This window comes from Agelaius tricolor, unplaced genomic scaffold (assembly GCF_023055355.1).
Source record: "Agelaius tricolor isolate 1412-34295 unplaced genomic scaffold, bAgeTri1.0.p SCAF_20, whole genome shotgun sequence".
NCBI lineage: Eukaryota > Metazoa > Chordata > Aves > Passeriformes > Icteridae > Agelaius > Agelaius tricolor.
In genome coordinates, this window is record NW_027269280.1 from 3587973 (window position 1) to 3612263 (window position 24291).

Consider the following 24291-nt stretch of genomic DNA (forward strand, 5'->3'; position numbering starts at 1 on the left):
GCCATAACCAAACTCAGGGATGCAGTGGCAAATCTCTAACTCCTCCAACAAATCCCCTAAAAATGAATCCTTTCAACAACTAATTCCCACACTTTTCCTTCCTTTCTCTCCCCACAGCACCTGACCCTACAGTGGGTACAATATTGCACCAACTCTCGCTCAGCTATCTGGGAACATCCCCGCTCCAATCTTAGCCCGATATTTGATCATTCAGAGCCTGAATTGCCTGGAAAATGATTATTCAGAGCCTGAATTGCCTGGAAAAGGCAAGATTCCCACTCTAAGGATCCCCCTGCAAGCCATCTGCAATAAGCCAAGCTTTACCTACCCCCACTGACAACTGATGACCACGTCCCACCTGAAGGGCTGCCTCGTGCCACTGCAGCAGTAGATGCTTCCCCAGGTGCATTATGAGATACAAATTCTAAGCCACTTGAAATTGTACCCCTACCAGTAGAGACTCTGTGACCTCGAGGGTGCCGTTGAGCCTTTGGAGACATCCGTGGAGGCCCTGAGGAAAAAAAGACAACCCCACACAATAAGTGCTTGATGTTCACTACAGAAAACTCAAATGTATCTTCTTCAAATTGTATTTAATCTTAAAACTCTCAATAAAGCAGCAATAAAATTGGCACTGATATATTAGAAAGGCCAAGGCATTGGTTCAGCCAGGCTGCCAAACTCATCACCTCCCCAGGGCAGCTCCTGGGTGTTCAGAGGTTTTATCAGCACTGAAACAGGTGTGCAAGGTCTGGATTTAAAATATTTCAATCCGAGCATCCACCACTGCCGAGTGCAAGCCAAGCCACAAAGGTCAGTGGTGCAGCTGCCCCTGGATAAGCACAGTTCCAGGCTATCAAACACTTTTCCAGAAAATAAAAAATTCCCAGTGTTTTTGTCAGGTGGTCAGTGATCCCAACCATTTACAGTGATCCCACCACTGGCTGCCCAATGCTCTTGGGGAATTTCAGCAGAGCATTCTCTGCAGCGAGGCTCAATTGCCTGCAGCAGGTCACAATTCATTTACAAGTCAGCAAAAATTGCACCTAAACAAGGGATTGTTATCCCAAGGTTCAAGTCATGCATGTTTAACACCAGAAGCCAAAGTCATAAGTGAATACAGGAATTCTACACAGCCTGCACAGCTGCCACACCATAGTTATGCTCAAATCTAAGCAGCAATACAATTCTTGCATATTAATAAACATTTTCTTTACAGGATTAGACTCAAATGTTGATATTCAAAAGGAAAAACTGTGTGTGAACAGAATCTGGCTGATTGCAGCTCATTTTTAACACAGGTCAGTAACAGGGTCAAGTTCAGATAATGGCTTTTAGGTTTCAGAAAAACTTCTAAAACACCAAGTACCTTTCCTGGTTACATAAATCTTTAAATGTCAGCTTCTATTTTAACCATGAATCTCAAGTCCACTTCAATGCAAATTTCACACAGGTGATTATTTTGAACACACATTTCCCAGGAATAATCTTGCAGCAGTAAGAATTAAACCTTGCAGTAAGCAGCACTTCACTGCATGCCTGACAAACCAACCACAAGTGCTAAGAAAGAATTCAGTTTGCAGGTGGATTCTCAGTTCCTTACTCCACAAAAACCCCACAATAAATGGACAGCAGGCCAGACAGATGTGGCTACCCCCCACTTTTTGGTCAGGAGCATTTCCCAGTGTTCCTGCTGACTCTCAGGGATCATTCCCCTCTCTCCCATGGCTCCAGTGCAGCCAGCTACAGCACCCACTGCAGGTTTCCAGGGAGCTCAGTACAACCACTTTGCATTTTCTAGGCTTGCAACACCATGTTGTGCAGGGTTTAAATGCACTTGAAATAAAAAATTATAAACCATGTTCCTTACTGCACCCTCCCAGGACAAATTTAGTTGGGATAATTCTGCATCCAGCTACCAAAGACTCACAGGTCAGCCTTTCTCTGTATATTATTGACTGCTAGGGAGCTGATTTATAGTTCTGAAGAAAAATTTCCTACAAATTCACCTTTGAAGCAGCTCATCCTACCCCATTCTACAGTTCACTTCTCTGAATACAGCATTTTTATTATCATAATTGTCATTGGTTCCTTTACAAGAGGTGATTCAGTGATTTAGTTATGCTTTTTGCGGAATAATTGTGTTAAATTTGGTATTTTATATAAATTGGTATTTTATATAAATTGGCATTTTATATAAATTGGCATTTTATATAAATTGGTATTTTATACAAATTGGTATTTTATACAAATTGATAGTTCTAAAAATGCTCCCTAGTTATCAGGTTATCAGGTTATCAGGTCCTGCATGTTGCTGTTGGTTAATTTAAGACACTGAGCAGCGTTTACAAAGCTGAGTTTAATTTCATACCAAACTCGGGAAATTTCACAGCTTTCTTTCGTTTTTGTAAAGCTCTTCAAATCAAACAAACAGGGAAAAAAAAAAAAAACAAACAAAAAACAACAAACCACCAACCAAACCAACAAAACAAAAATAAAAGGTTAATAGAAATAGTCTGATAAACTAAAGTTAAACACAAATTATAGGTTAAGTAATGAAGAGGAAAAAAAAAAAAACAACAACAAAACAAAACAAAACAAAAAAAACGAAAACAACTCTTGTCAATAACAACTCACGGAGGAGTTAAAACAAAAGACAAAAACAAAAATAAAAATTAAAAAAAAAAAAAAAACATGAACAAATCGTGGTATATTTGTACCTTCTGAAGACATGCGTTTAGGCATAGTAGAGACAGGAGCTGGAGAACCATGAGCAGAGGGGTGAGACGGGGGCCTGGAGGGCCGCGAGGGGGGCCTGGAGGGCGGCCGTGTAGGGGTGGCTGCCCGAGGTGGAAGAGAGTTGGGACCTGACTGGTAGCGAGAAGGTGGGCGAGAGGAAGGAGATGGGCAAGGCGATGGCCAGGCAACACCTGACAGAACAAATGATATGAAGGAAAGTATAAAAACTAAAGAAAAAAATTATGGGGGGGGGTTTGGGGGGTTTGGGGGGAAAGGGGGAGGGGGGAAGGGGAGGGCAACAGAAATTAAAAATAAAAAAAAAGTAAAATATGACAAAATGATTTTTTTGGTTTTTTTTTGGATTTTTTTTTCCATGGTTTAACCCTTTGGGGATGGATCGAGGTGGTAATTGAGGAATTGAGGAGAGAAAAGTCTTTGCAGGGTTGGGTCTGCCTTGGTTTTTGGGGTCAAATTGAAGTTGTGAATGTCACAGGCTCCCCAAAGGGTTAATTAGGATCTACAAACACTACTAAGGAACAGACAGTAAAGTTTGATCTGTTAGCCTGGCATACCAATGCTCCACAGCACCCAGCACTCCACAAGGTCCTTAACAGCTACCAGAGGTTCTCAAACAGCTGTTCACAAACAGTACTGACCACACAAACTGCTACTTTCAAACCAAATGATGAGTAAATATCCATCCAGGAGCTGGATCTTTACAAAAACCAAATGATGAGTAAATATCCATCCAGGAGCTGGATCTTTACAAAAACCAGCGGTGTTCAGTGTCTGAATGCTGACATTTGTGCCTTTATCACTTATCTGAGGTATTGATGGAGGATTTTTATCTAGGATATAGGGCTCATGGTTTTCAAAGCAGAATTAATTGAATTTACAAGCCATTCTGAGTATTTTAGGTCTATGATGTTGATTCAGCAGAGTAACAGGGTGAGAGAAACCACAACTACTACAGACAAATCTCAAGGTTAGCATTGTTTGGGCAAGGCTCAGTTGTCCATCCTTTACAGAGCTGACTCTGGCTTTAGAAAGGAAGTCTCACTTACCTTTGGATGCTTCTTAGACTTCCTCTCCAGACAGATCACTTGAGTATTATACATTTTTCATTTATTCACAGCAATTTATTATAATAGCATTTTTAAATTCTACAAATAATGCCTTGAGGACAGGCCACTGCTGAAACCCATCTCCAGAAATGTTTTTGGCTTCTGGGACACCAATTACTGCCATGCAGTGCCTACTGATGCCTGGTTAGAAATACCTCCCATGTGTCCAGCAGAAAATACTCAAATACCCATTTGGAGGGAAGGCTTTGGATTCCTTTTCTCTAACACTGTTCTTGTTTTTCCCCTCCCATTTTCATCAAGGCAAGCAAGTGGCTTTATTCTTTTCCAGAAAGGAAGAGAAGCTTCCTCTTGCCACTGCCTTTCACCAGGTGTCAGCACTGCTGCTCCTCCACCCAGAGCTTTGCAGTGCTGATGCAGTTTTTCATCTCTAAAACCACACAGTGCAACCATCATCTAAGACAAAGGTGTTTGAGGAGGAAAATAAATGACATTTCTGCTCTGCAAAGCCACAGACAGAGCAGTGCAACGAGAGCTCCTTTGTGGGTTAAGCCCAAATCCAACTACTCACAACCTCTGTGTTAAATGATGAATGCTAACCTGGTTTAAGGAATACACAAACCAATCCCACACCATTTCAACACAAAATGAGGTGATTTTCTGCAGTGTTATGAGGCACATTCACTCAGATTTCAGATACTTGCCTCCGTTAACTACTCTCTGATCTGCTCCAGAGTTAGGGCTGAATTCTGAAGTGTGGGATCCAGACCTTGAGATGGGTGGGCCTGATCCAGACTGGCCCATCCTCGGTGAGTTTTGTCTTCCACTTCCCCAGGACAGGACATCTCTGTTCCTCTGTCCAGGTGGAATGTATTTATTTTCTCTGAAACACACCAAATTTCTATCAGCGTTGAGACACAACTGAGAGGCAACAAAAAGCTCCCCATTTTCTCTCTTTTTCTCCCATCAAACCAAGGGGAAAAGTCTAAATAGTATCAGATGTTGACCCAACAGTCACCTCATGAATTGGCTTTTGATAGTGGCCACACAGTCCACTTTATGAGCCCACAGGCACTGCAGGATTAGCAGTAATGCCTGAAATTCTCCAGGACACACCGAAACCACTGCCCTTCCTGGAATTTGGGACAAATTCACCACGGTGACAGGTCAGAATGGGGAAGTTTGTTTCACTACAGAGATAATACAGGGCCAGGCAGAGGTGTCCAAGTCAGCCTGAGTGCCAAAAGCAGCACAGGATTGTTTACACAAGGCTCCAAGCCTAATCAAGCCTGCTGAAAAAGCCCAGTATCAATGAGCAAACTGCTACAGCACCAAAATACCTCCATAATTTAAATAAAAATACTATTCATAGTGTACTCAAGTACCTAGTGTTCACACCATGTCCTTCTCTTTCATTAGCATTTCTCTGAACAGCAGTATATTTTTCTTCTTCTGTCCTTTCATCATTTTCCAAGGCAACCCGAGCTTTGTATTGGGCACTTGATTCAATTTCCTCTGCTAATTGAGTTGCTCTGGCTTCCCGCTTTAAAAACTCTTCTGAATTATCTCTTTCTAATGGCACCCTAAAAAGACAATGGAAAGGAAAAGAATCTCTGAAATGCATTCAAAAGCACAAAGGAGTTACAAAAATCACACAGTGTTAGTTCTAACCGAGTCAGAGGGGAAAAAAAACAATCTTGCTCCTGAGCCAGTAGACTTGCTGTCTGTTTTTTAATACAAAATTCCTGGACTGGTTTGGTATTATGGACAAATTCAGGGTCATGTACCTGCCTAGAGAGCTGAGGACAGGGTGTAGAACTTTTCCACAGGATTTGTAAAATCCCCAGTCCCTGAAGCTGTGCAAAGGCTCCAACTTTTAACATGGTTGAGAACATCAGGAATAAAAAGCCTCAGACTGCTGTTTACATAGGAAGCTACACCAAGAGCCCAAATTTGAAATTTTTTTTAGCTATTTACACACTGCCAGCAGACACAATCCTAGTGAAATTGGAGACTAACATCCTTTCTCCTTTGATAATTCCAGCCATGGATTTCAGCTCTCCCAGTTCTGAAGAACTGCAGAGAAGATGGATGCAACACTTCAGAGCACAGGACCAGAAATTCCTGACTCATCTGTGAGTGCCAGGACCTCAATCCCATCCTCTCCATGTCTCTCTCTATGGCAGGCAATGGAATATTGCAAAAATCATCCCACAGCACAGCCACCAAGCCAAAATTCAATACATGAGCACTGAAACACTGAAAAAACCCAACCAGGGGTGGGATCATACCTGGCACTCCCTTCTGCCACCCATTTTTGGGGTTTATCTGTCCTAATGTTTGCGTTAGGTTTTAAAAAACAACAATTTTCCCCCCTGATTTTAACTTGCCAAAGTTGTTCCACCAACCTTCAGAATAAGCTGGATAAAAATACAGAACAGAGCTGAGGCTTGGCCCGTGCTCTGCTGGGCATTATAGAATCTCTACTGCCCATATTTTGAATAATATAAAGAAGCAAAACAAAGAAAGTGGGTGGAGATACAAGCCAGGTATAGAATAATACATGCAAAATTGCTCAAGTGTTGGTGGCAGAACGAGGAAAACAAGTGGCTTTGCCAGATTCCAAGCCAGCACTCAGCTACTGCAGCACAGGCTCTCCCTCTCATTTTTGGCCAGTCAAAACATTTACTGGCCTTATCAATGGTAACTGCAGGAATATTTAATAAAACCCTTCAGCACAAAGCTTTGGCAAATAACATTTACATGAATGCAAACCTGGTCCCAGGCCCCCTTTATTGTTAGTAAGACAATAAAGGAGAACAGCCAATAATCTTCATTTATTTAAAGTGAGTGCAAAAAATGAAGGGATGTATGGCAACCTCGAGAGGCAGGGAATGATCTCATGTTTTCTACCAGGCCATTAAAGATGAGAGGAAGGGGATGGACAGGATGACATTGTTCAGAACCCTGGTGATGATCAAAACATTTGCTGGAACACAAACTTGTACCTTGATGCAGTTTGACAAACTCTACCTGCTACTGCTTAGCTCTAGGAAGAGAAAACAATCAAGCAAGAACCCCTTCAGCTGCACATCTAAGCATTTCATGGAAAATCAGCAAAAGAGCTTCCCAGTTTAGCAGACTGATATGCAAAGCAAGTTGCTTGACTAGGGGGGGGGGGAAAATGGAATTAATTTAAAGCCACCTTCATGTTTTTAATCTGTTTCCATTAATATCCAGAGAGCAGAAAGATGGAAAACTAAAGTTCAAAAGTACAAAAAGTACTTAGAGCAGTGAAGGGAAGAAAAGAACAGCTTCCCCAGGATTCAAACATAAGCTGATTAGGACACTTTGATTATCACCATGTTACAGGTTTTGCACAAAACACAGAAATCACATTGTTGAACCACAGACCTGTAGACAAGTGCGCACACACACACACACACACACACAAAATCAAAATATTCACTGCTATTCCTTGATATTGAAAAAACAGATTTCTGCTTTGGGGGTTAAAAGAGTGGGGAAATACTGAAGCCATTTCACAATGGCTGTGAACATCTGCAGTCCATTTGTGTTGCAGTTGCAGTGAACATTAGAGCTGCAGACTCTGGGGAATAAATCACTGCCAGAGTAGCCAGAGCAGCCTTTATGCTACTTCTATATTCCAGTTGTTATTATATTTAACTAAAACTTCAGTTTAGAGCTGGACAAGTCTGCTAAACAAGCACACAACCCCCACCCTGGTTATCAGCAGCTTTTCAGCATTCCAGGATCTTCCAGATCAATTGTCTCAATAAAATCAGGGTTTAGCCAAACTGCTCTGCTAGGTTAAACAAAAAAATGTAGGTATAGCAGCTACATACAGATTAATTCACAGCTTTCCACCCTATTCCTGGAAGTTTCTGCAAGAAACCAGCCTTATTGCATGGCTAAATTCAGAAAACTCTGCAATGGCAATGAGCTGTGCCCATTTAAGGGAATATATAAAGATTTCTACATCTAACTATTCACAGAAAGCTGGCAAGGTTTCTTAAGCACCATTCATTCATTGCTTTTGCAGTTATTTGATTCCACAACTTCAGAAACTATGCAAAAGGAGCTGCAGAATATAAAGTTTGTCAAACCAGGGAGAACATTCAATACAAATCTAATAACAAAATATTTTGGAACTTACGTATAAGAAGATAAACTGCTGTCATAAGTTGACACTACACCATAATTTTCTTCATTGTAACGAAACATGTCATTGGGATCCCATCCATTAGACTAGAAGAAAATGATGCTTGTTTTTCAAAATGACACTGGAAACACATTCCCTTCAAATGAAGGGCTGATGGCAGAAGTTAAACCTTCTGCCCTTTTTCCTGGGCCTATGAATTCACTGTCCAGATAACAGAGTTATTAATGCCACAGTTTGTTTCAGGGAGCTTTGTTCATCAGCTGCACAGATTCTACCTTCAAAATTCCTTTTTGTTTTGTTTGTGTGAGTCTTTGTATTGTTTTTCTAAGTTTTTTCTTAAGTACATGCTCACTCTGTACTAGAAGACTACTGGCTAGCAAGACATACATACATTAATATCTTTTTTGCCTTTTCCAAAAAGTGCAAATTAACACTCCTGAAACTTTTCAAAAGCACTGATGGAATTACCTGAGAGGCACCACAGGCAGGAGACTCCTGTTGATCTGCACAACTCCCCCACTTCAGTAAAACTGCTACCACAGCACTCAAGCACAACAATAAATGCTTTGAATATTTTATAAAAGCACTGAGAGTACTGGGCATTCCAATAAATCTCAGCTCTACAGTATGGACACCAAAAGTGACAGGAGAATTGTTCTGCCCATAGTTAATATGCTCTAATCAGTAATATTATCTCCTTGAACACACTGCAGGCTGAACACCTGGCTACAAGAATTTCTGCTGGAGGAAAAGCTGACTGCTGTGATATATGAGGACATGGCATTTGAGGCCATATTCTTCATCTAATGATTCATAATCTGAGACTGTCCCTGTGCTTGGGTCAGGCTTCCATCAATTCTCTCCCTCTGCAGCCCAGGGACACTGAGCTGAGCACAATCTCCCCATCATTTCCAAGTGCAATGACAGTGAGACAGGAATGCTCTGATTAAACATAAATCACTTTGGAGCATTGCTGGATTTGGAGTCCTTAACAAAAGCTGCTCTTTGGCTCCTGGAGTCCAACACAGCTCTTACCACAGCAGCTGCCATTGCTCAGAATTTGCCAAAAGTGCCATTTGAAAGGCAGCTCTTCTCAGCCAGATCGCTCCAAAGGGCTGTGGCAGCTGCTGGCAAAGACTGAGCATCCACCAGCACAATGCAGGACAGCAATTCTGCTCCTCCAAAGCTCATCAGTAAATTGAAATTGAGGAATTATTTCAAGGCATATCCAGGGAAACAGCTCATTTTCTACTGCTGGCCAGAGATGATCAAAGCATCACTCACGACATCGGTCTCCAGCGCCTCCAGCTCCTCGGAAGCCGTGTTCTCTCCTCCATCCCAAGGTTCCAGATCCTTCTCCTTGTGCTCTCCATTAACTTTAGCACTGATGGCTGAATCAGTAAAAGCATCTGCAACACAGTGGGGAGGGTTGGGACCAGTGAGAGCAGTTTGGGTAAGTTTGCACCCTGGTTCTGAGCTGAGGAACAGCTCCAGCACAGCTGAATCACAGGCACAATATCATCATCCCCCTTCTCCTGGAGCTGCTGAGAGAGGTGCCTACTCCAGATTAAAGTGCAAACTTCTCCCATATCAGAAAACAGAATTATTTTCAGTTATTTCAAAATGTTTTCTACGATTCCATGTATATTTGGGGGAGAAAAAGAGAAAAAAAGACAACACAAGGATCCCTATTCTTCTAGAAAACCAAAGACTTGTATAAAATTCTTTTCCAACCAGCCCACACAACTGCACACCACAACAGTGTGCAAATATCAAAAAAGCAGGAAAGCAACTCCCTAAATGGGCAAAATGCAATTTTCCTTTCAAATATCCAAATTTCTTCTATTTCCACAACTCCTCAACACACCAACAGGGCAATTATCCACCAGCTTGGTGCTACCATTTCCTGTGACATGAACAGAGGGGTCTCCTCTCCTGCCAGAGTTTTTCCAAGCAGCAGCTTATCCAAATCACACAGAAAAATTCAGAAACTCTCTTCTTTTTGTTCTCAACAACATAAGAGAATAAATAACCAGTAAGGTTCTTCTATTGTTTATAAAAATTATAAAAACGTCAAAAAATAAAGATCACAAACATTTATTTTGACTTGTTCATGTTTCATTCAAGCCAGACTTAAAAAGGAATAATACCAGAGGATTTCAATAGCTGTAAAAATATATCTAAAGCCATTCACTAAGCTTTTGTATTTGTAAGCAACTGGATCTCAGAACTACATAAAGAACTTTAAAAAATCAAATAAGCTTGTTATAAGCTCATAAATAAATAAATCAGCCTAAAATAAATAAGTCTTCAATCCAGAATTTCCTATCATCATTCTGCTGATAAAATAAGGAGCAAACATTGTAGACCTTTAGAAAAGATGGAATCAAACCACCAGGCAGTGCCAGATAAGGAAAAACGTGGCCCAAATTAACTTCTGGCAAGATGTAAAAATCTGCCTAAAAAAAATAAAATGAACTTTAAAGTTATTATGAAAAGAATTCCCAACATATGAAGTTGGCCAGTGATGTAACAGCTTTTACACAATCACTGAAGATGTTTTAAAGAGAGACTGCTGATCCTGCTTTTATTCCTGTTTTAGCCAATCTCACAGTGAAATCTGCACATAAATTGGATAAAAATTCACTGTGCTTGGTCTCTCTAATAACAGCCAGCACTATCCCCTGAAATGCTCACACAAACAGCTTTTAAAATATACTTTCTTATAATATATACTATAGATATCAGTTCAGATGTCATCTGAAACTACAAAGGAACACAGTGCTACAACTCATGGTTAAGTAGTAGCTAAAGTGCATGTTTTTAAGAATTTTTAAGAATGTAAACTCTGCATTTACCTTCTCAATACCCCATGGCTTAGCTCAGATAAACCAGTGCTGCTCCTGCCCCAAACATCATTAATTCCATGTTTTATTTCTGCTCAGATTGGGACATTTCACACCAAATCCAAGTTGGAGACTGTTTATGTCTTTTAGGAAACTGAAATTTGTTTCTGCATCTCTGGGAATGGAGGGAGCTCCTCTCCAGTGAGATTGGATAAATATGAATTAGGAGCCTGATGGCAGCACCTGATGAAGGCAATCTGTTTTTCAGAAGGGTGTTTCCTTAATTTCTATTAAATTCCTCCAGGCAAACTCCACACAACTGTGCCATTTTGGATACTGTGAATAAAATACCAGCTTAACAAGACTCATCCACTCAACCCACTAATTTTCTTATTTAAACAGCCACATAAACATTCAGCAGCGCTGTTATTGTAATGATACAGATGAAAAAACACCCAAGTCAAAACAAAAACTCTACTATCAGCAAGTGCTGCAGGTCTGAGGAGGATGTGTGCATTCACTGCTGAGTTTCCCAGTAAATCCAGGATATCACAGGGCTCAGGAAGCTCCACTGCTCTGAGTTCCTCTCTCATTTTACAATTAAAATCACAAGTGAGGCTTTGCCTGTTTAACCTCTACAACTCAAAGAAAACCCAAAGACAGGAGAAATTCAAGCTACAAAGGCACTCCCAGCCAGACAACGTGGTCTCAAGAGCATCCAGGTAAAGTTTAAATGCAGCAGGATGGTACCTCAAGGCACAGATCAGAATTTTCCTGGAACAAACAGCAGGGCAGGCACAAGGGAAACCAGAATTAAAAACCCAGCAAAGCCTCTCCCAAAATTTATCAGCAACAAAATGGAGAATGAATGTAAAAAAAACCTCTAAAAAATAACAGTTTCCAAAACAAAAATGTGGCAATGAGGATGATTATTAAAGCAGAAGGTAAAGCATGAGCTGCTGCTGGAAGTGCTGACTGGCAGAGCAATAACTGACAAGACACTGCCCAGGCTCAGCTTCTCCCTTATCTGGTGCCTCTTATCTCTGAGCTGTTGAAGGAGCAATTCACATGACACCTTGACAAGGCCAAATTTTTAATCAATCTCTTTTCTACATGGTAAAACCCGAGTTAAAGATCAAATGGGACCTGGTGAAACAAGGGGCTGAGGCTGTAACACTCAATTAGCCCCCACTGCCTCTGTACCTGCTTAATGTGACATTTCCTAAGCTCAGGAGTTGGCTATCAAAGACCTTGTTTTAAAGCCTGGTAAAAAATCATTTTTCATGAATGGAAGAAAATCCCAAGGAGAGCTCTATGCAATGGAAATTCATATTAAAGCAAATTAAAAATACACATTCTGCGAAAAACTCAGCTGGGGCAAATTCATCAAGTGTGTGCTGCTAACTGAGTTAAAAGAAAAAAAGTGCCAGAGCAGAGCAATTAAGAGTCCGGGTTTAATTAATTTCAATGTCTAACATGCTTGTTTTCACAAACAGATTTTGGTGAAGAGCACAAATGTGCAATTAAGTGCCAGTCTGCAGCTGAAATGCCATTAAACCAATCAGTGTTATGTGCCAAAGGTGCTGATGGCACCCACTGAAGCTTTGATCAAGGCAAAGTAAACTGAGGTTTCACCTTAAAGGTTTCAACAGTAAACTCTGATTTGTTTTGTAACTCCTTACTACTGATTTGAAACATTAAAACCAGTTACCACCGGCTCTGCAGAGCCAACATTTCCTTCCTTTGTTCAAAAGATGCCTTCTGCTATTCCCCTTGCAACACTTTCTCTGGAAGGATGCCACTCTCAGAGCTAATTCAAGGAAAAACTTAAATAGCTAATTCTCTTCTGCCTTTCTTTTCATTGGATTTGTAGCATTTTCCTCAGCATGCCAAAAAACAATAAAAACATGCAGAAGTCTTTTACTTTACCAGTAAGTTATGATGTTTGAATTGTCTTGTCTTTAAAGAGAAGCCAAGAAGGCAACTCCAAAGCCTGACTGAAATTTGAATCCCATGCAAACCAGCTCTGTGGATTGATCAGGGCTCCCAGGAAACAATTCTGGTGTAGAATCAGGACAAACAGAACCTCCTGCATCAATCAGGAGCCCAAATCACCCAGCAGCAGCAGAATCCCAGCACTCAAAGGTGAAGCAGAAAGATGTGCTAATATTAATGTGCAGCCAAGGATTTCAGCCTGCACTGACAGTGGGGTTTTAGCAGCTGATTTGCACTGCACATACAGAAATCGGTGTCAGTCCCTCTTTAGGAGCAGACAGAACAGTCTGGAAGGGGAATGATGGGTGTAACACGGCTTCAGCTGAGTTCCCCAGTGTAGTTTTTCATTCATCAGCCTGCCTGTACTGCAGCAAACCTCAATTCCACAGAGAGACACCCTCAGGTGATCCCTCCCCTTCCCCTGGAAGCCAAACAGGCACCCCCAGGAGCTGCAAGTTCTGTGCAGGCTGACAGAGCTGCAGATAAAGGCCCAGCAAACAGGGACACGTTGATTTTTGGAACGTTCACAGCCACAACACCCCTCTCTGGGCAGACTTAGCAATTTTTCTCCCAGTCTGTACAATCTGGGCAGAGCCCAGGCTTTGCCCAGGGGTGCTGCCTCTGAAGGTGCAGTGTCATGCTTGGCACAGAGCCCACTGTGCTGCCCCATGCCTGCAGTGCTGCTCCCTGCCCTGAGCTCTCTGGGGGGGTTATCAGCTCCCTGCCCCAAAGCTGCAGGGCTGTGATAGCACTGGGAGCTGCCTGCCAGGCTCTGGCACAGGCTTTTCACACACAGCTCTGTTTTCCTCCTTCTGAAAGGAGACTCCATCCCATCCCCTTTCTGCCCACCTGCTGCTCTTCCCCATTCCTCTTCCAGTCTCTTTTTCAGGATCCAGAGAACATCTCTGCTACTCAAACCCATTTGCCCACATTCCTCCAGCCCAGCAGGGAAAAAATGCCAGAATAAAATCCATAGCTGCTTATACTGAACTGGGATGCATTAAAATGTTCAAAACAGTATCTTCTGCAGAAATTTATTTAGTTCAAGGGCTCCACAAAATCTAGAAGTCTCCTACAGGGTAAGAAACCACACAGAGAGAATCACAGAATATTCTGAGCTGGAAGGGACCCACAAGGATCATCAGATCCCAGGTAAGCCTCCCAGAGGAGAGCTGATGAAAAGCTCTTTTATTTAACTATGATTTTAAAGCCTTTCCAACCAAGTATTCCCAAATTCTCCTCACCTGTCTGTGAAAGCCAAAAACCATTGAGGGTTAGACAACTCAAAAGTCTCTGTTCCTAGGTAAGTGTAACCAGAGCACCAAGCAGAGACAATTCCCAAAACAAGGAACACCAAAGTCAGGCAGGAGTGCAGAGCCAGTTTCCACTTTAAATGAGCCACTACCACAAAGATTTGGGTTTATTTACAGGAAAAAAGGCCAGCAGTTCCTTCATGCACATTCACAAACTTCCAACCTTCTGAATCCTTAGTTAATTTCCCAGGAAGCAGAAAGCCCCTCATTGCTCTAATTTGAAGGTGTGATCAGAGACTGAGTTACACTTTCAAGTGTCATTTCCAGATAATGTATTTTTGGGACAGAATGGAAAGCAGATTAATTCACCCACTCTGACTTATCAAGTTCTGCAGCCTTCCAGTTTATCATGCTCCAAGTTTTTATGGCTTTATTTCAGCTCTCCAGTATTTAAGAGATTTAGACTCAGTCATTCCACCTAATAAAGTGAACTGAGGGACTGTTCAACCTGAAACAGTCATTTCCTTCTAGAAAATGTCCATTGAGCAATTATTCCTAGAAGCAGTAGCATATTCCTCATTCAGTCTGCTCAAAATCTATAAAGATTGGGTGAGGCAGAGCCCAGTTTGCATTTACATTAAAGTGATGTTCATACCAAACCCATTATAAAACAGCTCTCATGTAATTTAAATTCCAAGTCCCATCCAGAACCTGGAACTTATCTGCATTTCAATGCTGCATTTGCTCTGACATTATGCATCATCATCTGGGAAAAGCAAAAATTCCTTGAAACAACAAACCTCTCATTCTGCAGCTTTAGATCAGGCAAGAACAGGTACAAACACAAGGTAAAGAGAGAAATTCTCATTAAATGTCCTCATCTCTAAGTCCCTGCTAATGGGAATAAAACATGTGTTCCAATAACCACTGAGCTCCTGTGACAGTTGTTAATCAGCCTGTAAATGTACACAGAGATAATTTCACCCCATGCCATAAAAATCTGCAGTTCCTTTTATTATTCTTTATCCCAGCAAATCAGCAACATTAAGCAGAAAGACTCTGGAGATTTGCTGCCCAAAACCTGAGAAATCTGCAAAGGAACAGAACTGACTCATGAGCTCTCAGGTTCCAGAAGAATAATCAGGGGCTCGGAGGTCAGACAATAAAAGTATGAAGACTGTCTGCAAAATTGTTTAATTTGAACAGTTTCAATTCTTCAAGATTTTAAGATTTGTCTGTCACTTCTCTGTATTTTGAAGAGCTTTACCTACAGGTCTACAAGGAGCAAAGGAGAAATGAAAACACATCTAGAGGATTTTAAAAGAATTTCTAACTTTGTTTGCAGGAGTAATTATAGAATATTTCTATGAATGCATGTTTAGACACAGAAGTTCCCTCAGTATAGACTCTATATATCTTAACTCTGAGAAATAACCTTTTTCCAAAGAGTTTCTGTATTCAAAATACAGATTCTTGTATAACACTTAACAGAGAAATATACAGATTCAAAATACAGATTCTTGTATAACACTTAACAGAGAAATTTAGAAAGACATTTACAAAAATGTGTCTACCTCCCATAGAATCTATAAAATATTCTGTAAAACCACTAAGGCTTTGCTTTCCAGACACCAAAACAGCTACTCAAAAATACTTTTTTTTTTTTGAATTTATGAATTTCTGATTTCACAAGGTGCTGAAGTTTTGTACTCTTTAAGAATGACAAATCTAAATACGAACTTCAGTATTTGGATCCTAAAGCATCTGCTATGAAAATCCTTGAATTCTAATCTTAAAAACATAAAAAAAAAATTAAAACAAATATACCTCTTCTGGCATAATTGGTATCCATATCCTTAAAATGCACCATGACAAAGTCTGAAGACTTGAACAAGATACTCTCCAGGATGTCCTCCCGTTTTGGCCCCAAACTGGATTCTGCAGTTTTCCGATGAGCAGCATCAACCACTAAATCACACTGTGGGAAATACAAACACAGGGCACTGCTTTACTGCACAGTCATCCCCTCCAAAATGTGCAAAAAATGAGGTATTTACAATCTGCTTTAAATCTAGGCATGAACAGTAAAAATAATTCAGAGGAAATATTTAAATTTTCATCAAATGTTGGTTATTCGGTATTAGGAATTTTCACAACAGGGAAGAGTCAAAATCTAAAAAGTTACCTTAGGACTGTAGGTTTTAAAAACTCCTTCATATATACCACCATTTTTCACCTGTACTTCACATTTGGATCCCTAGAATGCAAGAAAAAAGGAAAATATAACTTTCTACCAACGTGACAAACGACATTACAGTGATTTTCTAAAACATGTGTTCTTTACATAGGTCATGTAAAGAATGTAAAAATACAGCTCAATTTTTAGCCAAATTTCCTCATTCAGCATCTGCCCATTTATAAATACAATGCTGTGCCCTGCAAATTCAAATAGCTGGGTGTGTATGGGCAGTTCTGAAGGGATTTAAGATACTCACTGGAGAAGATTTGGTTCTCACAAGACTCTTGACCAGTTAAAACACACAAAGGAGGTTTTGTGCAAACCCCAAATCTGAGCCCGTGTGGGTACAAATAAGGATAAAAGCTTATCCTGGCCTCAAGCAGATGTGGGACAGTCTGCCTTACTTCATTTTGCCATGTCAGGGCTTCCCTTAAAATCTTGGGAGAAAGGTTTTTAATCCCTGCACATGGACTCATTTTATTTATCCACAACCCTTCTAAAAGAGAGGAAATTCAAAATACAACCAGTGCACCTAAGAGATCTGCTGTAGCTCTGCAAATCAGAGTTAAACCTTTCCCAGCCTAAAATTTCTGTGATCCTTTAAAGCTCAACCTTAGCAAAAAGTGTTTAAAGTTTAATATTTACTCTTTTACATTACAATTAGTGGATTAGTTAAAAATTCTCTGTCATATAGGAACCATTCTTCCAAATATGAAGACTTACAACAACTGATGTCAGTATGTGAACCATTCTCATGTTTGCATAGATGCCATCAAAAGAAATCTGAAAAATAAGAAAGTCATCATGAATATTGGAGAAATTCCAAAAGCCAGAGCACCAAACCCAGCCCAGGCTTTCACCAGTACACAGAAAATCTCAGAAACATTGGGTAAGAATCTTACTCAGGCAAGAAACATGGAATGTTTCTTTTTAAATATTAATATTAAACACGCCAGGGGAGATTTCCAGAGGGCCCCTGACTTTTTTTCTGACCAGTTAAAGATCTAACACCCTCCCAAACAAGCTAAAAATCCCAGGAGAGCCCCTAATGTCACTCCATTAAGGAAATTCTCTGGCTGGCTGGGTGCAGCTGATAGGCACAGATTTGAGGGATGTCAGCAGGGCTTTGTTTTTAAACAAAAAAAGCCCTGCTGGTTTTAAGAACCATCAAGAGAATAAAGCATTTGCAGAGCTGCAGAAGCAAAAAGGTGTTTTCAGGCCTGCTCAAGCTCATCCTTTCATCTCCCAGCCCTGATTACACACATTAACAGCAGCTAAAGCCATCAAATTGTGGAGTGCTAAATTGCCACCAAGCCTATTATTAATTTAGTCCAAAGTAACTCAGTGCAGCACCAGGACCTGCAATCCTGACTGGGAGAGCTGGGCAGGTGTCCCCAGGCTGCTGGAGGACACATTCACCTCAGTGCAGCTGTTTTGCTGCAATACCTGGTACCTCTTGGTGTTTGGAAAACAAGAGGTGCTAAAACAGCTCTTGGGATCTCACCATATTCTGAGTTTTTTCAATTGAAAACGTATTTTTCACTGTCACCCACTTTCCTGGGCTGAACAGACAAGTCTGGGGACAGCTCAAGCACTCAGTACACAGCACATCCAGATCAACACTTGGGGATGTTTAGTGTTGGTCTGTGACCTTTTCCACCAATTTTCCTCAAAGCTTCTTTAGTTTTTCTCAAGTGCCTTGGTATCTTCAATAAACATTTATGTAAGCAAACTGCAGTCTTTTTAAATCTTCCTGCTACTGCTCCATTCCCCAAATTAGGCATCTTTGAAAACCAGGCCAGCAACAAATTGGCAAATATTTGATTAGTGAAGTTCAAAGATCCACTCTTTCAATCAAGATCCATGAATTTAGCTCTGATAAAATGATGTTCTGCAAGTCAAGCCACATCTATGCTCCAGTAATGCACAGCCTTCAGAACAACTAAAGCTGCACGTTGGAGCTACTGAGAACAATGGCTCAGCAATTTTATAGTAAAGCTAAACAAAGTAGTTATTTTTATTTCGTTAAATGCTGCCTTACTGTCATCTGTTTAAGGGAGAAGCCAATGTTAGAATTTTCAGATAGGAACTAATTCAAAAAGCACTGCCTTAAGTTAAATGTTATTTATATTTACAGCTGCAATTGCAAGAAAATGCAGAATATTTATATTAGTGCAGTCAAAAGTTTAAGTTGAACCTTCCCCCCTTCACCCTCCCAGGAGACTTAAATGAATGTGAGATGCTACTCCTTAGAAAACTGCATTTCACTCTAAAGTATCCACCCACCACGGTATCCCAAGGAAAGCAATGGAGAGAATATTCCAGTAGCTGCCATTCAGCTCAGTTGTTTCCCCTGCCCTGCCCTGGCACAAAGAGCACAAAGCACAAACTCACCGTAGGCTGAGGTGGTCCTTTGCCACTGCTGCGGCCTCTGCAATGAAACACACACACATGGCAGGTGATTAAAGAGCTGCTGGAACTGCTCCATTTCCTACCCAGCAAGAATTCCAACCCCATCCCAGTTCAGAGCTGGGAATGGGCTTGGGAAAAGCAGCACTCCCAGAGAGCAGAGCCTGACAAGGACCCACTGGGGTTATCTCCAACCTGCTGAGCTATCAGCAGGCAGGGGGGTACCTGTGACAAATTAAAGGATAAAATGAAGAAAAAGTACTAAGTTTATAAAATCAGAGGAAGAATAAAAGAATAATCCTGCAACTAAAGCAAATTCCAAAATTTTATGGCACACAAAGACAAGATCAGGCTCAAGCCCTACACAGCACAGGGTCCCATCCTTGAGTCAGGAGGCTCCAAATGCTGTCACTGAGTCAGGTTTGGGCCACCCAAAAAAGTGACCCTGCCACAGACCCCAGAGGAGCCCTGACTGTGAGGTTCCACCTACAGAGCTCAGTTCTAACTAATTCTGTCCATTGCCCCAAAAATACCAATGGCTAAAGCCAATCTGTCAGGGTGTAGCACTCAGGGCACCAGGCTCAGAACACCCTGGCAGGGGTCACTCTGTGTCCTCCACCCCAGGACCTGAGCCCCAAATCATCCCTGCAGCTGAAAAAGTCCCCAACAGTTCCAATTCTTCAACTCCACTGGTGTGCCTTAATTCTAAGCTCCTCCCTTGTACCAAGAAGTCCCAGTTTCACAGACTCCTCATAGTGATTTCGATTTGTGTTATGACTTCAGGAGCACTCACTGGAATGTGAGGCAAAAATAAATCTTCTGTTCTATTAAAAAAACTCCTCAATTTTTTAAATAGACTCACCTTACTGACACACAACCACTCCAATAAAGACACCTGAAGAATCATGCCTGGTATTATCTAAACAACACTGAAATCTAAATCCAGCTGGATGTCAGAGAATCATGGAATGGCTGGGGTTGGAAAGGACCTCAAAGATGTATCCTCATGCCATGGGCAGGGCACCTTCCTCTAGACCAGGCTGCTCAGAGCTCCTGAACACCTTCATTAGATGCCAACTGCATTGAAATGCTTTTAAAAACACCAAGCTGGGGCTGAATACACCCTACCCCCCAGAATAACAGGCCCTTATAAAAGAGAGCTCACAGGGTAGTCAAAAAATCAAAGGAACTTCTCTCAGTGAGCATAAATAACCCTTCAATAAATTCTGCCGAAATAAGCAAAGCCATCAGAGAGCCATGAAAGGCCTTAATGAGGAAAAAATGAAAAACCACTAAACTATCACCTGACTCATTTCCAACAAGCTTCTGCATCAGAACTGTGGGCTCAGAGCATCACACATGCTGAGGGCATTGGCTGATGGCAGAACTGCAGATTTGGGGTGCCCAGCAGGCATTTTCAGGATATTGCAGAGAGCTAATCTCACCAAAAAAAGCTCTAATGCAAATAACCTTTATTTAACTACCCATCAGCCTTAACTTTCCATAGGGCAGCTTCACAATGTCAGTCTTGCTCTGGAGCAAATCTCAGCATTTACCAAATCTGACATTTGTTAAATGGCCTCTGAGAGAACTAAAGCTTTGTGAACATGAAACAACATTTTTGCATAATATTCAGACCCTTCTCTATCTGAAAGTCATTTCACCAGATGTGGAACCCCCACATAAGAGCCACAGCCCAGTTTGATTTGTCTTTCTACTACAATCAAAAATGTGATCACCACGGTCACTCAGAACTTGGCCAAAGTCAAACGATTTTACCAGTTCCATCTGCTGCCCTCATAGATTTTAGAAGTTCCTCCTTTTCCTCCATCAGCTATAGATCAAAAGTGAAAGAGTTTCGTGTCTTTGCAAGAGCAATCACTCCCATTTTTAGTGACAAAGTATTCTTAGACCTGAAAATAACTGGGTTGCTAGACTGGGCAGAAAGTCTGGAGTATTCCCTCTAAGCATCAACCAGAGTATTCCAGATTTTCCATCTCTTACCACATTTCCAAAATTACTGTTCCTACCCACACTTCTTCAAGAAAAAAAAACTGATTGTGCACATCCACATCAGCAAGAACTCCCAGCCTCTACATCAGCCAAAAATTAAAGCAAAAATTCTCTGATCTATCAGGTCTCTTTATAGATCTGACCTCCCATTTTCCAGCTACAACTGTTAATCACAAACCATTGGGAAAAAAAAAAAAAAACCAACACATTCTCCAAGATGAGAAAAGAAATATATTTACCAATCCTACCCATGCAACAATTTAGCCAAAACTGCATCTTCTGCTAAAACCAAAGCCACCAACTTGAGTTTCATATTCCAATAGGTGAAGAATCAATTTCAAAGTATCATTTGACATATCTTTGATGCAACATATGAAAAAAACCCCTCAGGACCTTTACAAAAGGAGAAGGTAGATGGGTTTTGCCAGATGTTTAACATAATTTGGAACAGGAGAGTAACACAAAGAAATGGAGGTGGGGGAATCTAGGAAGGCTCAGTAGCAATTTAGCACTGCTACCTAAAACCCTATTTTCATTAGGGTAAATATAGCAAAATTTAAATAAAAATTTCATTTTGCATTGCAGATACATGGTTAAAGGTAAACCTAGGGGAAGGCAGGACAGCCTGGCAAATCCAAGCTGGAAACCCTTTGCTTTGGGGTAGCAAAGTCACAAACTCTGGACAAAGTAACAACTGAGCAATAAAACTTAGTGCCAACCCCTTGGCTCCAGCAGTTACACCCCAAGAAGCAAAGTCTCCATCAGGGCCCAAAAGCTGCACTATAAATGTTGTTTGGGTTTTTTTTTTTTTTTTTTTTCCCAGCAGCAACTTGCACATTTTTTTCTATTTTTATGAGTATTTCCTCAGCATCCCTCACCTCCCTCCTTAATGTTTACATGCCAAGTGGAGTGTTTGGATAAGCAAAACAAGGTCACGCATTTGTATTTTCCCAGTTAATGCAAGGGAAACAAAGTCACTCCTGGATGGGAAAGAAAGTCTCCAGTTTTCTTTCCAGCAGCATCTTCACTTTGAAACTAAGAAATAAATGCAGCCACGCTGCAATTAATGTCTGGAGCAGAAATGTAGCTACAAAGACTTGAATTTAAAGTGGGAATGGATGTTTCTGGAGCACTGACTGACATTGCTGCAGCTTGGAAAGCAAATTTACAGGGTACTCCAAAGAACTTTAGTGCAGAGAGCTGGCAAAGCTTTTCTTCTAAGGGAGAAATCTGAAGTGCAAGGTTTTATTTCATTGCAGTGTTTGGCTCTGTAAAGTCAAATGAATCGAAGATGTCAAATGAAGATTATGCAAGAAGTCCTGCAGCTTTATTTTCTGTAGTTTTTCCCCCACTACTGACATCAATAATGTCAATTCCTGTCTCCACACAGGGTGACAGCTTCTACAGCATCTGGATATTGAACAACCTGACTCAAGTCTGGCCCAGTGCACACCTGGAACCTCTTGATGGGCTTAGTCATTGGAGAACCTTCACAGACACTGCCATGAATCAGTTGTTAAATTAAAAGTTACTCAAAACCAGGGTGCACCCTAAAGTGCACTCACAGTGATAAGGAAAGAGGCCTGCAGGTTAAGCAGTCACTGTGCTCAGCAGTTTAGCACATTTGCACTAAAACCCACACAAAGATGTCAGAAGCAACTCAAAAACCTGGGACTGGCACGTGTGAGCAGATCTCCAGCTCACACTGCCCTGAAATTCCAGCACCTTGGCACTCAACATTCCCCTCCCCTTCCCTCTGAACAGGATGGTCACCATGCTCTCAAGAAAGGGATGTCAAGGAAAAAGGAAAATAAATGGAGGTAAGAAGTTTCTGTCATTTTCTTTAAAAACTGAACCACGGGGTGGTTTCAGTTTTACCTTTTTGATGGGAAAAAGCCATTTTTAAAGGGCAGTAACTCCATGTATTCTTACAGGATACCCAAGCCCAGTCAGGCAAGCAAGTTACCCAAATGAAAAATCCCTTCTGCCACAATTGTAACACGACAAGAAACATCCAAACCCCGACCCTAAGGTGTTTTGCCTTCAGATAAAATAACAATGGGGAAAAAATGAACAAAAAAAGGATGGAGATGGAGGAAGGCTGGGATAGATGCAACCTGCAGCCAGAGGACAGATAACCCTCCTGTGCTTGCATAACAGCAAAACTCCACTCCAACACAGAAAGTGGATGTTAGATAATGTTCTGATAGCACAGGGAGCAAGTTTGAGAACCAAGTCTACATTTTCCCTATTTACAGCTTGCTGTGCTATTGGCATCTCCCCTGCAGCCCAAGCCCATCTGCCATAGTGCACATTAAACAAACACAGCATCTCACTTGGGGCCTCTTGATCATAAAGGTATTAATCCTTCTTTCTTATCTCAAACACCTTCAAGGATGCCTTCATTTCTGATTTTTTCCCTTTGTCTAAAAGCAATTAATAGGATAGTAAAGAACACTGGCTGTTCACACGGGATTTTCCCTTTTCTAATCTGAAATACAGATGTGCAGCAGTGTGAACCCATGGAGACAAGGCAGTGAGCAGAGCTGACCCTCCCCTCATGAGCAGAGGGAGAAGGACAAGTGCTCAGCCCAATTCTTCCAGTAACACAGAAAATCAGGCCTAGGACAGTTAATTATCAATGAGTTTTCTGCCCAAACTAAGCTTTCAGGAGCAACTTAGCCATGAAAAGTAATTTATTTTTCCTTCGTGGGAATGTTAGTGCTGCAGGGAAACGAGTTGCTGGGCAGAAAGCTTGACATACACTGGAGATGTTTAAGCTTTTATTAAAGAGTATAATGTATCAAATTGACACCAAGATGCAGGCCACCTAAATTTTCATTTTTCTGAACAGAAAAGCCACTCAGCTTTTCATTCACGTGGCCAGATTTACAGCATGAACCATCTTTGAATTGGCACTCCCCAAAAGACCAAGGACAGGTGTAGGGGAAGTTCTCTGAAGGTGCTCCATGGGGCTCCAGCAGTGTGATTTTACACACCCTCCATTCAGAAATAACTTGAAAAATTAAGAAAGAAAGAGCATGAACACCTCTGAGGGAACACATCAGTTGTTCAGCAGCCCCATCAGAACCCCCTAAGGAGTTCTGAAATGGAATTTATCCAATAGAACCAGAAAGGCAACACTGGTTGGAGAAATCCAGTGGCTTTAATCTTAAACTTGGGAGAGAATTTGAAGCTCACGTGCCCAGATTTGTGGGGGCAAGTGCTCGCCATCAGGCTGAATTTTAAAAAATAAGCTGGAGGTTTTGTTGCCCTTCACGTTAACCTCTACAGTGCCACGGTGAGTTGGCAGGGACAGAGCCCAATAAACATCACGTCCCACCTAATGCCATATGAAAAAACTATTAAATCGGTGCTCTGAGCTGCTGAGGTATTGTTGTTGTTATTTATTTTGTCCTTTTCATACCATTCCAAAGCTCTTCCGCTTCCAGTTCCACTGGCTGGGAACAAAGTAAAACCCTATTTCCAGTGATGTCCAACAATGGGGCCACTGTAAATTCTGTTTTATTGC

The 24291-nt window shown here is 41.2% G+C and overlaps 1 protein-coding gene across 13 annotated transcripts in view; it reads right to left on the reverse strand.

Moving 5' to 3' along the window:
- Positions 1–24291, reverse strand: part of ATXN2 (ataxin 2) — a 49879-nt gene that overhangs the window by 24258 nt on the left and 1330 nt on the right. For 6 of the 13 annotated variants that reach the window (XM_071445125.1, XM_071445123.1, XM_071445130.1 and 3 more), the window contains exons 2-11: positions 18732–18768; positions 17061–17120; positions 16284–16355; positions 15926–16076; positions 9289–9413; positions 7999–8090; positions 5207–5404; positions 4526–4704; positions 2721–2930; positions 329–511 (exon numbers count right to left, since the gene is read on the reverse strand). In XM_071445125.1, coding sequence (XP_071301226.1) covers positions 329–511; positions 2721–2930; positions 4526–4704; positions 5207–5404; positions 7999–8090; positions 9289–9413; positions 15926–16076; positions 16284–16355; positions 17061–17120; positions 18732–18768 — 1307 coding nt within the window. The remainder of the gene's footprint in view (positions 1–328; positions 512–2720; positions 2931–4525; positions 4705–5206; positions 5405–7998; positions 8091–9288; positions 9414–15925; positions 16077–16283; positions 16356–17060; positions 17121–18731; positions 18769–24291) is intronic. The other 7 variants (XM_071445131.1, XM_071445126.1, XM_071445133.1 and 4 more) reach the window with 4 other exon arrangements.